At 42.6% G+C, this 15,644-nt stretch overlaps 1 protein-coding gene across 3 annotated transcripts in view; it reads left to right on the forward strand.

Annotated features, from left to right (window-relative positions):
* LOC134465518 (uncharacterized) overlaps positions 1-15,644 on the forward strand; it is an 80,095-nt gene that overhangs the window by 43,372 nt on the left and 21,079 nt on the right. For 2 of the 3 annotated variants that reach the window (XM_063219215.1, XM_063219218.1), the window contains 14 exons: positions 275-499; positions 1,461-1,615; positions 2,047-2,258; positions 2,468-2,675; positions 2,774-2,870; positions 3,054-3,282; positions 3,557-3,682; positions 3,797-3,919; positions 4,009-4,044; positions 4,363-4,384; positions 14,003-14,080; positions 14,253-14,384; positions 14,551-14,691; positions 15,333-15,534. In XM_063219215.1, coding sequence (XP_063075285.1) covers positions 275-499; positions 1,461-1,615; positions 2,047-2,258; positions 2,468-2,675; positions 2,774-2,870; positions 3,054-3,282; positions 3,557-3,682; positions 3,797-3,919; positions 4,009-4,044; positions 4,363-4,384; positions 14,003-14,080; positions 14,253-14,384; positions 14,551-14,691; positions 15,333-15,534 — 1,986 coding nt within the window. The remainder of the gene's footprint in view (positions 1-274; positions 500-1,460; positions 1,616-2,046; positions 2,259-2,467; positions 2,676-2,773; positions 2,871-3,053; positions 3,283-3,556; positions 3,683-3,796; positions 3,920-4,008; positions 4,045-4,362; positions 4,385-14,002; positions 14,081-14,252; positions 14,385-14,550; positions 14,692-15,332; positions 15,535-15,644) is intronic. The other variant, XM_063219217.1, reaches the window with a different exon arrangement.

Genomic DNA, 15,644 nt, shown 5'->3' on the forward strand with positions numbered 1-15,644 from the left:
ACCGTTTGTCATTACACAGTGGCAGATCTTTGTGCATTACTGGCATGACTGAAAATGTTGGAATGAATACATAAGTGACTAAAAGTTAAGTTAGCTTCAGGTCAGAATCGTACCAAAGAAACTGAAAAGACTATTGCAGTTGAGTTGATGGTGAAAGAACTCTATTAACGTTACCTCTCTCGTTCTCTCTGTATCTCTTACTACATTTCCCTTTATCCTCCTCTCTTTCTGTGTCTCCCTGTACTTGTTATTTTATCTCCCTCCTTCTCAACAGCTTCCTGGTCAGCTTCATGGTTGATGCCAGGGGCGGGACCATGCGCGGCTGTCGCCACAACGGCCTGCGCATCATGATACCCCCTCAGAAGTGCTCGGCTCCCACACGGGTCACCTGCCGTCTGGTGAAGAGGCACCGGCTGGCCTCCATGCCCCCCATGGTGGACGGGGAGGGCTTGGCCGGCAGGATCATAGAGGTGGGCCCCACAGGAGCCCAGTTCCTCGGGTAAGAAGACAAACACACATACATGCTCGTCTGCAGATGGGTGACAGGTGGGACAGGTTTAAAGCAAGCAAAACACTAAGCTAAAGAGGAAAGGAATTTTTTGCATTGTTTTAATGTTATAATTGCCTGACCCGAAAAAAAATGTGACTGCTGATGGTTGTTAGGTCCTGTGCTAAAATTAGGCTTTTTTTATTGATGTTTTATCACAGTCTTTCAAAAGATTATACATGTGTAGAGTAGTGTGCATACATTTGTAACAACACCATGACATTAGCATTGGCCACCTTGTCTGGGCTGTGTGGCTCTGTAATAGTAAAGACATGAGCTTCCTGCCTATCTCTCTCTGCCATGCTGCGCTGGGATCAGTAAACTTCACCTGCCCACTGCCCCTCCCCCTCTCAATGAGGGAGAGAGCCTGGTCAGCCGCATTCTTCAGCTGGGCCCACCTGGGACAAAATTCCTCGGGTAGGACAGACGTTTCTAACGCGTCTGCTGGCTCTTGGTCCCAGCTCACCCCACCATTCTCCCCCTCTCTTGGATGCTCCTCCTTTTTTTATTTTAAAGTGCTATTTTTTTTGTTCTGATTCTGTTTGACTTTTGATCCCATTGACTTTTTTGTTCAAATGTTTGTTTATTTAAAAGTGAATCTCATCAAAAGGTTTTTATTTTATTTTATTTTAGTTTTTTTTATGTCAATATTTCATTATGCATGTGAATATACATTCCAGTTAGATAATTTTTTGTCATTTTGTTTTGCATGATTGAGAAAACTGTCTTGTCTCTATGCAGCTGACATAGTACGATAAAACATGGTACCATATAGTTCAGCTGGTCTGAGAAATGTAAAGCGGTATAAGCTAATTCTAACAATACATGATCGGCATACAGACATGTGACACCTTGACGTATGCCCATAAACATGACCACCACCGCTGACACCCTAACCTGTGTGACGCTGCAGGCCTGTGATAGTGGAGATCCCCCACTTTGCTGCCCTGCGTGGCACAGAGCGGGAGCTGGTGATCCTGCGCAGTGAGACGGGGGAGAGCTGGAGGGAGCACCACTGCGAACACACCGAGGAGGAGCTCAACCAGATCCTGAACGGCATGGACGAGGGTGAGGCCAGCACTGCAGATGTGGCACTGCCAACATAGCACGGTTATGGCGCCAGAAATGTTGGGGCCCATGAAAGATTCGAATTTTGGGCCCCTGTCAGTGCTGTCAGTGCTTGGGCCCTTAGAATCTGTAACACCTTTCCCCCCCTCAGCAGCACCCATGCTGTCAGTTGTCAGTTGTCTCAGCAAGCTATTGATGTCCAAACCTTTACTTGTCTTGAGAAATTACAGTTAATCTGTGGTTTATGAATTATTGTCTGTACATGTGGCAGCATGTGAACTCTGTTTTCACATCAATTGTAGTCACTGGTAACACATTTTTTATAACTTCCTTTAACACATACTGTAGAACACATAATTCGTTCTAGACAGCTTGACTGCAATTTCTGAGGTTCACTGATGGTGAGTTTCAATTCTGTTCTATTCAAACAGCTCTGGATTCTCCAGAGGAGCTGGAGAAGAAACGCATTTGCCGCATCATCACCAGAGACTTTCCACAGTACTTTGCGGTGGTGTCCCGCATCAAGCAGGACAGCCACCTGATTGGTCCAGAGGGAGGCGTGCTCAGCAGCACCTTAGTGCCCACGGTCCAGGCAGTCTTCCCTGAGGGCGCCCTCACCAAACGCATCCGAGTCGGACTGCAGGTACCGTAGAAAGCTAAAAAAAGAGGCAAACATGAGCAGTTACAATGAAAGAGTTTTTGGTGTACTGTAAAAAGGGTATTTAAGTATGCATCAGCCTTCAGTGTGTTATTGTTAAGTTTTGGTACTAACAACGCCTACAAGAGGTTTTTTTTTTTTTAACAATCCTGGCAAACTTTAATCAAATTCTAATTTCCAATTCAATACCATAGGCACAGCCAGTCCATGCCGATTTAGTGAAGAGGATACTGGGTAACAAAGCAACCTTCAGTCCTATTGTAACGTTGGAGCCAAGGAGGAGGAAGTTCCATAAGCCCATCACCATGACAATCCCGGTTCCAAAAAGCTCGACAAGCGATGGAACAAACTGTGGATTTGGTGGAGATACGCCTACCCTACGGCTTTTGTGCAGCATTACAGGCAAGCAATCGGTCGTTTGGCACAACCAGGCAGAAGCTATTGTGAAACAAATCAAACATGTGTTGTACTTTGTAAATGATGCTTTCTGTCCTTTGCAGGAGGCACCACACCAGCTCAGTGGGAAGATATCACAGGCTCTACTCCCTTGACCTTTGTTAATCAGTGTGTGTCCTTTACCACCAATGTCTCAGCAAGGTACGGTAGATTTTAATTAAGTCTTTGGCATTAAAAAAGGGTAAAGAGATGGCCAGTACAATACAGTACACGGGGTCAACATTGAAATACAAAAGGAATTTAAATACAGGCAACTTCCTACACATTATGCGGTGTGATTTGTGACTAAACATAAACAAAACGTTTCTCTTCTGTCCTATACAGATTCTGGTTGATAGACTGCAGACAGATCCAGGAGTCTGTGAACTTCTCCTCCCAGGTATATCGGGAAATGATTTGTGTTCCGTACATGGCCAAGTTTGTCATCTTCGCCAAGACCCTGGACCCCATAGAGGCCAGACTACGGTGCTTCTGCATGACGGATGACAAAATGGACAAGACCCTTGAGCAACAGGAGAACTTCACAGAGGTGGCACGTAGTCGAGACGTAGAGGTACAGTACACATGAGAAATGCATTCTCGGAGGCTCTTTTAAAGTGTTTTACATATCTTCACTTGGTCAAACCTGTAGACACCCTGCATGAGAACAGAACAGAAGATTTCTGGACGCAAGACAAACATTGAGAAATACAGAAAGGGGCAAGAGGATGCACAGTGGCATATTTTGTTGCCCTTCTACGTATATTGTTTCCAGTGTTTACAATACATACCGAAGCAAGTTCACTTGAATCCTAGTCAAATCAGTGACTGACCTGTATGTTTCACAGGTTTTGGAAGGAAAACCAATCTTCGCTGACTGCTTTGGAAATCTGGTGCCTCTTACCAAGAGTGGTCAACATCACGTCTTCAGCTTTTTTGCCTTCAAAGAAAACCGCTTGGCTCTGTTTATCAAAGTGAGTCAGACATTCAGACATTATTTTATCTAGAATCATAGTGCAGAATGGAAGGGTGATGGCACTGCACACATGTATTTCTCTTTACAACCTATGTACTAAACTACTCAACAGGTCCGGGATAGTGCTCAAGAACCATGTGGAAGGTTGTCATTCACAAAGGAGCCTCGCACATACAGAAGTCTGGCACACAGCGCCATTTGTAATCTAAACATCACACTCCCCACATACTCCAAAGTAAGAGACCCAGAGAGTTACTATTTTACATGCAGATGTGAAAAGAGAGGATAATATTAAACACTGACTGATTTGTATCTTTTTTGAAGCAGGACTCTGATTCTGATCAAGATGCAGATGATGAGGTATGTTTTATTTTTGTTCCATTTTTTTTGTTTCCTGTATGTAAATTTTTCATGTACTGTAGAATTTATTTTATTTAGCATTGTGTGTGGCACATATTGCATAAAATAAGATATCTTTCAATAACAAAATAAATCACCAAATATTTATTTTGAGTCATAATAAAACACATTGTGCAAGCATCCAAAGACTAGGTAACTTGACAGCAGAAACAGAAACTTTGAAACGTCTCGAAATTGCTACTCTTTTGCTACTCAGCTATTGAATTAGGTTACCTTCTGCACATACTATTAATTATGTCAAACTTTTCTCTTTTACAGAGTGACAAGACACATGACAAATGTAAGACACTTTTGTATCATGAAATGATTGATGCTTTGTTGATTTAAAAAAAATAATGATAGTACAGTAGGCTGCATTCGACAGGCATGACTGTGTCCAGACTAGTAAGCATATGGTCTGTTAAACAGTACATTTTTGTATAGAGCTGTGGATTCAGTAGAGAAAGAGGCCTCAGAGTTAAACTGTTCATGGATCCCAAGCTTATATGCTATGGCTGATAATCACTTTGCAGTCACCACCCATTTCATCGTTCTGCTCATCTTTTGTTATACATTTAAACCGCATTCTTCTTCATTATATTAACTTCATCATATTTTGATGCTTTCTTTCGGGTTTTCACTGGGTAATAGTATAGAGAGTTGATAAAAGAATTAAAAAATTGGGTACTAAAGGGGTTCTTAATTTCACTTAACTTTCTTTGCATTTTGGTTTAGTCCAGATTGCATGGATACAAGCTTTTGGCTTTGCATGGAAATAACTTGACTTTCACATTTTACATGTTTGTAACTGTAGAGTCTACTGAGCACAATTCCTGTGCCGGTAGTCTTGCCTCAGCCTGTGTGGGTGCATTTGCCCATGGTTTTGTTGCTTTTATTTCACTCTTATGTTGAGTTTATCATTAATATTATTTGATCAAACACCAACTTACTTTCTTTCATTTTCATTTGTCCTGATGTGAATGACAGTTCACAATAAATTAGGATTTCAGACGTTATTTGCCATAGCATTTGAGGATTCAAATACACAAATGCCTGCCCACCGTTAGTCAAGCTGTTCTGACAAAAAAATACAATGAAGGTGTTTTTGGATTTGCCACTTGACAATCTTGAGATGGTTTATCTCCACTGTCTGTGGTCCATTTGCTTTGTATTTTGTTTGTTGTTTGTTTTCTTGTTTCAGTTTTTTGTTTGTTGAGTCCCTCTGTTCGTACTTTTTATGTTCTGTTTCCTTCCTCCCAAATTCATATGAAGAATATGCAGTTCAACGTATAACACGTTTAAGCAAGTTATTTCCTGGCCATCTATTTTCCATATAAATTAGCTTCTTTTTTGCTTCGCTTTGCTGTTACCAACCCCAAAATAACGTCCTGGATCCATCAATCAATTGTAATGCCTCTCATTTTCATGTGAAACAGCCTCCTTGTCCTGTCAGCTGAAGATTTGTGCTAATTCTCCTGACTTGACCAGCGATTTGCATTGTCTTCTTATCCCCTCCTTCATGTTCCTTTTGTCTCACTTAATTTTCTTTGTCATCAAAAAGTTGATGATGAAACAGAGTCAACTGAACTGTCCCTCCTGCAAACGCATGTGGTGAATGACCCAGCCACGTTAGCCAGTCCAGACGACCTCCTGTCAGAGGTGTCTGACATGAAACACGATCTCATCAAAGTGTCTGCCATCCTCACAGCTGACCCATCTGACCAACTGGGCTCTCTAGATAGGGGTGAGCCTTCACAGGCCATCACAAAAGCCCCTGTAGATCCAGAGGAACCATTGGAGATCATGGAAAAGGTGAAGGAAGAGCTGGAAAAAGTTGACGAAATACTTCGTGAAGGAGCGTGGGCAAAACAGAGAGAGGAGAGAGACAGACAGTGGTCTCAAAATAAAGAAGAATGGGTAGTTGTTAGTGCCAATGACATCACCCAAGTGGAAACTAACAATGAAATACAAGAACTGGGCTACCAGGAAGTGAGAGTCTCGTCCACTTCCTCTACAGTAGTACAGGAGATGTTCAGTGCAACCGCTTATCCAAATGCAAACCGTGCTCAGACTCTTAGCAGCACACAATTAGAGTCAGATCATGTTTTCATTCAAGACAATACAGAGGAAAAATCCAAAGAGCTTTCAGTAGTGACCAAAAGTAATGAGCGTCGTCCTCCCAGGATCAAAAAGCCTGCAAGGCGGAAGCTTAGAGATAGGGAATATGCTGGTGGAAGTTCAGAAGAGGAACTGGACAGATTCAGTTCTGAGGAATCCTTGGATGGAGACACTATTCTTGGGGAACCTGAGTCTTCCCCAGGCTTGTTGCCAACCTCACCTCCGGTGGTGGAAACACCCATTGGCTCCATTAAGGACAGGGTTAAAGCACTTCAGAAGAAAGTTGAAGAGGAAGAAGAAGGGATTCAACGTAAGCGTAAGCCTCAACCTGTCACTGTCATACAAAGTATGTCTTATCTAAAAGAGAGTGAAGAGCCTCCTCAAAAGTCTCCCAAATCTCCCAGGTCTCAAAGTGAGAGGCTGGAGGAGACCATGTCTGTGCGCGAGTTGATGAAAGCGTTCCAGGAGGGTCAGGACCCATCCAAAAACAAATCTGGACTTTTTGAGCACAAAGCCATGACAACAACCACAGTGGTTTCTCAAACAGTTCATGAAGACAGTGGTCGACTAGGACCAATGACCTCAAAGGTTATTTCTAGCGAGGTAAAAGTGACTTCAGATGTTGTTCTGCCTGAAACAATCAAAGATACCCTCATCACAGTTTCTGCTGGGCTTCACCAGGCCACTTCCGACAAAACAAGCTTAACTCCTGATTTAAATACATCAGGTGACAAAGATAGACATCAAATCAGTACCACAGACGACCGCCAAAAAGTCAGTTTGGATAGGTCTTTAAGTGTAGACAGTAATACTCACCCTGACTCTAAAATACCAGTGGAAGGTAGATCAACTAGTACATCACACTTCTCATATGAGCTACAGCAGGAAAAAGAATGTTCCGGAGTTATTAGTGAATCTACAGATCAAAAGATTGATCAGAACATTGGGGAATCTTTTGAGAAAGAAATAGTCAGCCAAGATAACAAAACGCATTCAGTTTCAGATTACGCTGAAAGCCCCCAAAAATTGCACATTAAATTCAGTGAGGCCCAACATCATACTGAAGGGGTGGACCACTCAATATATACCAAAACAATACACACAACTCACCAGGTTGTTCAAGACAGTCCAGAAGAGGATGTGTCAGGTATAGATGTCAACATGCATGACAATGCTATTTCACAGTCAGTTGAATTCAAGGAATCACAGATTGAGGATTCAGGTCCTTATCCACCACATGTGCAGGAAACCATTCTGCAGGAGGTTAAAATAGCCAAGAAAACATCTATTGATTCAAAGATAGTGGTGAAAGATATGTCAGGTATGTTGTCACATCTCACAGGTGATCTTGATCAGTACCTGGATAAATTACCATCACCTCCATCTCATTCTCCTGACAAAGACATTGTTGATGAGACTTTGGAAGAAGTTGTCTTGGGCAGGGTGGTTAAGGGAGATGATGGTCAATCTGAAGGTTCACAGGCAATAACTAGTGATGTGATTGAAGGTACAGTAAAGGATGAAAAGGAGAAACATACATCAGATCAGTCAGACCCTTTGCATGTAGAGGTAAAGATTGCAAGACAGGCATACCATGCACCATCAACATCCGTAAAAGACATGTCTGGAATGGTCTCCCATCTTGCTGATGATCTGGACCAGTACTTAGTGAAGTCCCCAGCTGTCGCAGCTCAAGGTGTAGATGAAGATGTTGTGAATGAGACATTTGAAGAAGTTGTGTTGAGGAAAGGCATTAGCACAGATGTTGAAGAGTCCGAAATTGCTCAGTTTGATAAACCAAAACACAGTTCACAAATACTGGATACAGATGAGCTAGCTTATAGTTCACCAAAAGACACTACTGCCCTGTGTTCACCCAAAGAAGAGAGGAGACAATATAGAATTTTGTCTGAGGTGTCAGGAGAATCAGGAAGTGATGTAATCAAGTCCTTACAGACTGAAAGCCTAACTGATACATCAGATCACATACATGAGCCACTGCTTGAAGAGCAGAAAATTGATAGAAAGACATCACCCCCATCATCAGTATCAGTAAAAGACATGTCTGGAATGGCCTCCCATCTTTCAGATGATATTGACCAGTACTTAGAGAAATCCCCAGCTGTCGCAGCTCAAGGTGTAGATGAAGGTGTTGTGAATGAGACATTTGAAGAAGTTGTGTTGAGGAAAGGCATTAGCACAGATGTTGAAGAGTCCGAAATTGCTCAGTTTGATAAACCACAACACAGTTCAGAAACCTTCACTAAAGATGAACTTGCTCACAGTTCACCAAAAGACACAACTCCCCTTTGTTCGCCTAAAGATGAGAGGAGAGAATACAGAATTTTGTCTGAGGGGTCAGGAGAATCAGGAAGTGATGTAATCAAGTCCTTACAGACTGAGAGCCTAACTGATACATCAGATCACATACATGACCCACTGCTTCAAGAACAGAACATTGATAGAAAGACATCACCCCCATCATCAGTATCAGTAAAAGACATGTCTGGAATGGCCTCCCATCTTTCAGATGATCTTGACCAGTATCTAGAGAAATCCCCAGCTGTCTCTGCTAAGTGTGTAGATGAGCACATTGTGGATGAGACATTTAAAGAAGTTGTGTTGAGGAAACTAGTCAGCACAGATGTTGAAGAGTCAGAGATTAGCCAGCTTCTGAGAACACGGGACATTTCAGGAGCATCTCCAACAGATAAACTTGGTCCCAGTTTTGCAGAACATGATGTTGTTCATAGCTTAACAAAAGATGCATTTGTTTGCAGCTCAGTTGAAGATGAGCACAGGCAAGATGCCATTCCATCTGCAACAGCAGCCGATACATCAGATCACATACATGAGCCACTGCTTCAAGAACAGAAAATTGATAGAAAGACGTCACCCCCATCATCAGTATCAGTAAAAGACATGTCTGGAATGGCCTCCCATCTTACAGATGATCTTGACCAGTACTTAAAGAAATCCCCAGCTGCCGCAGCTGAAGGTGTAGATGAATATGTTGTGGATGAGAGATTTGAAGAAGTTGTGTTGAGGAAAGCAGTCAGCACAGATGTTGAAGAGTCAGAGATTAGCCAGCTTCAGAAAATAGGGGAAACTTCTGGAGCAGATGAATTTGGTCCCAGTTTTGCAGAACATGATGTTGCTCATAGCTTAACAAAAGATGAACTTGTTTGCAACTCAGTTGAAGATGAACACAGATTAGAGGGGTCATTGCAGACTGATATGCAAGATGAATTATCTACTGAAATACATGAGCCACTTCTTCAAGAGGTGAAAATAGCCAGGAAGACTTCCCCATTATCATCTCCAGTAGTAAAAGACATGTCTGGAATGGTGTCCTACCTTACTGATGATGTAGATGAATGCTTGAGGAAAACACCCATCATGCCTGATCATGACACGATGTGTGTAGCAGAGGTTGTTGAAAGAGAATTTCAAGAGGTCATAGTTAGAAAGGCTGTCATTACAGAAGAAAAAGAGTCAAGCACATTTCAACGAGGAAAGTCAGAAAGCTGTTCAGACGCATCATCGAAAGATGAGCTTAGACACAGTTCTTCAAAAGACAACATTGTCTGCAGTCCAGAAGAGCCTCCACAATTGGACTTTGTTGGACAAACCTCTTCTACAGAAACAGTCAGAGATATGTTTAGCATGGTGTCACATCTGACTGGAGAGCTGGGCCAATACTTGGAACAAATACCAGTTGTGACTAACCAGTATGAGAGTCAGGCCATTGTTGGGGAGAGGTTTGAGGAGGTCGTGCTAAGTCGAGGTCAAGATAATACACAATCAGAACAGTCTGGAAAAATGTCTTCAGATGTCTCATCAGATCAAAATGTAATTCAGTCACAGGAAGCCCCCTTTCCAGAAATAAAAGTTGATAAACAATTCACAAAACCAGCTTCAGAGAAAGACATATCTGGGATGGTGTCACATCTAAGTGGAGATTTAGACCAATATCTAGAGGAGATACCAGCTGTATCTGATCATTTCCTGCACCAAGAATTTGTTCAGGAAAGCTTTCAGGAGGTTATTCTAAGAAAGAATGTCAGTCGTGATGAGAGTTTGGCAGAGGTCAGTCATGGTGAAGAAAAGATGAGTTCTGGACCTGTTCATATTCTAGCTCCAGGCCGTTTGTTGTCTGAGGAGTTCCAGATTAGCCCAGACAGGAGACCCTCAGAGGACTTCTCTGCGGCTATCAGAGCAGAACTTGAAGAGAATGCTGAGTATCAGATTTTCAGGCAGACAACACCAGTACGAAACACCTTTACATTTTGCACAGAAGGAAGTACCACACAGATTGACGAACAAAGACAGAGTAGTGTTGAGACAGAATTTGATTCAAATCTACCCACTGAATTTGACTCAACAGAGTCTAGTGGAGCAAGAGAGAAAGCTGTCTCCAGTTCGTCCAGTGATAGGGCTTCTTCAAGTACAGGTGAAGCAGAGCGATATGAAAGCTGTCCTGAAACCATGCTCAGTGACACTGAAGAAAAACATGACGCTATACAAAGCCAGCTCATCAGACAAACATCAGATCCTACAACTACAGATTCTGTTGGGTCCTCTCTTCCACCAGAGACTGAGGTATTTATGCCAGACAAGCAAAGGTCTCTTAGCTCAGGAGCAGAAGGTGTACACAGGCCATCAAGCATAGAAGCACTAAGGCCTGTGATAATGGATGATAATGCCAGTGCATGTCGTAAGGACTCACTAGAGGTCAGCCCTGTCAGAGACGATGGCTCTTCACATAAGTCTCCTGACTCGATTGAGCCAAGTCCAACCAATGACTCTCCCTGTCCAGACTCTTTAGAGTCGAGCCCCACAGGGCAGAGATTCAAGCCTTTTCCAAAACCAAAGGAAACTACTCGCACGCCACACAGTTCTGGATCAGGGTCTGATGTGGACTTACAGAAAGAAATGTATTTTGAGAGAAGTTATTCCCCTGAAGACTGTGACTTTGAAGTCAACATTGCACCTCATTCACCAAGCCTTCAAACAATGCCTACTGCTCCCCCTTTAGACAGTGCAGCCATAGATGTAGACAAAGAGAACTTAGAGACAGATCAGAAAAAGATTACTCCGGAAGAGGAAATGTTTAAAATGGCAGCAAAGATAAAAACATTTGATGAAATGGGGGATGAAATGAAAACTAAAAAAGAAGTCAGGTTTGCTCTAGATGAGGCAAAAGATGACAACCGTCAATCACAGGCTCAAGATGCTTCGATGGCAGAGGAAATCAACATCAAAGATGATGGGTCCTCGGAAGCTGACTCAATCACACTTCCATCGTCATCATCTCCAAAACCAGAAAGCCATAGCCATAGCCAAGGTGCAGAACTGTTGAAGGCAGATTTAACTATGACCTCACAACAGGAAATTGAGACTTTCACATACAGAGATGACTGTGCTAGTGACCCAAAAGACTCTATTTCTATGCAAGAAGATATCAAGGACAGTGAAGAAGGTTTTTCGGATCTTTCAAAGTGCCTTAGTATTACTGAAGAGGCAAGAGAACATACAAGTGACAAAAAATCAGAGGCAGTGAAATGTGAAACACTTTCAGGGCCTGACGATTTGGATGTAGAAGGTGATCTAGTTCCATGGAGTGTGGATTTAGAGGATGATGAAAGTTTTAAAGCAAGAGTGGAAGCTGAAGAGAGAAGAGTTTTTGGTCTCCCCTTGGAAGAGCATCCTCAGCGGCAAACACCAGACACAACACCAGGCCGAACACCCACAGAAGATGGAACACCAAACCCATTCCTTTTTCAGGAGGGGAAGCTCTTTGAAATGACCAGAGGTGGTGCTATTGACATGACCAAGAGGAGCATGGAAGAGGAGATTGAGGAACAGGCCTTTTTCCCAATAAGCGAGGATCTTGGCGAGGAGGAAACCGAGCAAAGTGATACAGACGCCAGCGAAGGTAATGTGCACAATCAGGATGGAGCCTATGAAGATTTTAGAGGTTCTACATCACACACCTTAACATTCCAGAATGTCCCTCCATCAGACTCACTTGAAGTACAAGACAGTAGCCCCATATATCCACATCATGAGGCAGATTCTCTTGAATCACTTGATACCTCAGTATCCACAATCATGGACGTGGACACAACCATCTCCACTGTCACACGGTCTGTGTACTCAGACCAGGATCCTGACTCCTCTGACTCATCTGACAATGAAGATGATGAACAGGAATCTGTAATTGAAATCACCACACCAATTCATGGTAGACAAGGCACTGTTTCTGAAAGCTCTGAAGCTTCCCCTCCTGAAGAAGTCTCTGTGTTTTCAGTCGAAATTAAGTCCAAGTCAAAAATCCCTGTCAAAGCGGGTTCTCTGAAGTCATTCACAAGCTCCACTAGAAAAAGTCAGGATCATCGCTCAAGGTCAGAAGCTGCTGAGGAACGTCCATCTCCCTCATGTACTACAGACACTCGCAGTTTTTCAGACAGTGGCATGTCCAAACCAAAGACCCCTGCCTCCAGACTTCCAGTCATAAGTAAACACAAGCAATCACATTCTACATCATCTTACACTGAAAAATCCCAACACGAAAAATCTGAAAAAACTGTCACATCTCAACACCTCAGTAAGACAGAGATAATAGAGGTGGTACGCTCTGAAGATCCCAAAGAGGCAGAGAAAGCCTCTTGTGCCCCCAAAGATGACAATAAACTGGTTCCAGGGGCACGGCCAACTTCTATTGCAGATGATGTCTTTGAGTCAAGGCCTCATTGGGACACTTGTGTGGTGGAGACTCAGATGCAGCGCATCTCAGACAGCGCTACATCAGAACAATGTCAAGGTATCATCTCGATGGGTCTGTCCCCCTCTCTTTTTCCCCTCTGCTCCCCTCAAACAAAAGATCTCTTTTTCCTGCCTTAGTGTCCATCGTCACCTCTCTTTGTTGTGCTGTTTTGTCCTTGTGTTCTGTGTTGTTTTGTGTCGTGTGTCTTTTGTCTTGTGTTGTCCTCTGTGTTTCTGTGTGTTTTCGTTGTTGCCTCACTTTTTCTGCTGCATTTCCATCCAACCATCTATGTGTACATTTCCAATCTCAAGATTGACTCTTTTCCCTCTTTCAGTTTAGTCTTGTTAGAAATACTCTTGGAATACAATCAAACTGCGATGCATGTGGCACTGTAATCAACATGTGATAACCCATTTTTATGATCATTACTGAATTCCACAGTCATTTGCATGGATAGTTTTTCTAACCCAAACATGATGATTTAAAACATGCTGTGGGTAGTTTCAGCCTTGACTACTTGGTAGTTGTTGTATAGGTGTGGGTTCCATGCATGTGTGGTGGAAAGTGAAATGACATAAAAATGTTCAAATGTCAAAATAGGAGTGCACAATGTCCATGTTTAAACTCTCAAGATTACATGGATTTAACAATTAGTACTTATGTACTTCATATTCTGAAAATACGCAATTACCAAACTCTACCGTGAAGGTAAGTCCGACAGTATCGATCATGGTTCTATTTATTGCGGACCTCTGGTAAAGGGATTCTATATCCACATAAGTAAGTCTTCAACATAATTAAACACAATCAATAGTCTTTAGGCTTTAAACATGAATGTGCTACTCCAGAATGGTTGATATTTTATCACAGATCAGCTAGTTTACCCTGTTCTTTATAGATCCTTCTGCCCTTTCACAGAAATAAAATCGCTTTATTTCACTGTACTGTAAGCCATAATAGTTGATAGAGTTTTTTAGCTTAAGTGTATTATGCTTTTGCACCGTATTCTAAATGATTTGTCCAAATCCCCAGTGGACTGGCAGGATGATGCTGACAGAAAGGAGGAAACATTGGCAATAGTGTCTGATCTCCTTGGCTTTAGTTGGACTGGTAAGTCTTACTTACAACATATTTTGATGTGACAAGCAAGATCTACTGTTGCTTTAAACTATTTACTCTGTTGATGGAGCCACTATACTACATCAAATCATCATTGTATAGACTAGATTATGGCATTAATTGTACAGCATACACTCAATATGCTATATTTGTATGACAACAGAGCTGGCCAAAGAGTTGGAGTTCAACGAGGATGAGATCCAGGTGGTGCGATCGGAGAACCCGAACTCCCTGCAGGAGCAAAGCCAGGCCCTGCTGCAGCGCTGGGTGGAGCGGGAGGCCAAGCATGCCACTGGTGACTATTGGAGCTGGAGTTTTACCTCCATCAATGCCCGTTACTGTTTGTCTAGACAGCTGAAATCCTTTGCATGCATTATTTTTTAAAAACATATCAGAGACTAGGTGTAATGTTTTTTTTCATGTAAAATAACCTTACTTGCCTTTGACTTCTATGCCCACAGAGGATTGTTTGATTAAAAGGCTCACCGCCATCAATCGTATGGACATAGTCCATCTCCTTGAGACACAAATGAACAAGTCAGTCCAGGAGCAGACCTCAAGGACCTATGCAGAAATCGAGAGGACACTGGATCACAGTGAAGGTACAACAGAAAGACAAGTTTCTGATTTAAAACAAAATCATGTCAATGTTTTTTCTTAAAGGAATTATCCAGAGCCGTTTTTGCATGTCTGGGAAGAAATATGATCACCTGAGAGCAAAATCATGTCAATTTGGTGTCTTTTGAGAACGTTTGATCATATTGCTGTTTAGCTGTGTTATATGTTTGACGCAGTCATTCGGCAAAACACAACATTTAAAGCTTTTACAGTTCCAAATAACATCACACTTACATGTACCTCATAGTATGTGGAGGGTCCCTAAACACAAACCGAAGTGGTCTGAGCTCCAGCTTCATGTGTTTGGAAAAGGTTTGCAGATTAAGATTAAGATTAAGAAGATTATGTGTCCATCATGTTACCTATCACTTGGTTATGTGGCGCTATTCCGACATGTCGCTATTCCGACGTTAATGTCTATTGTCGGAATACCGACACGTTTTCCACCGTCCGCCACTATTCCTACATGCCACTATTCCGACATCCCTAACCTTAACCCTAACCCTAACCCTAACCCTAACCCCTAAAAAGTGTTGGAATAGCGGCATGTCGGAATAGCGCTATGTCGGAATAGCGATTGCCCCCCCTATCACTTATCCTCTCCTGTCTTTGTTTCTGTTTCCAGCTCTATCTTCAGTTCAGGAAGATGTAGACAGCCCTCGGCTGGTAAGAAGGGTGGAGTCCTCACAGCGGCAGCCCCCGGCGGTGTCCGAAGAGGACCTGTCTGTGGCCTCCCTCCTGGATGTACCATCCTGGTCAGAGCCTCTGGGCCACACACGCTCTGAAAGCATGCAAGGAGATCTCCTAGAGGAGTTGGACATTACACAGTATGTAAAAATTCACACAAAAAAACACACACACTCAAAAGAAATGAATAATTTTGGTTTGATGAAAGATTTATTGTAACAAACCAGCTTTGACTCTGCATTGTTTCTCA

Source organism: Engraulis encrasicolus, chromosome 16 (genome assembly GCF_034702125.1).
Source record: "Engraulis encrasicolus isolate BLACKSEA-1 chromosome 16, IST_EnEncr_1.0, whole genome shotgun sequence".
NCBI classification, from domain to species: Eukaryota; Metazoa; Chordata; class Actinopteri; order Clupeiformes; family Engraulidae; genus Engraulis; species Engraulis encrasicolus.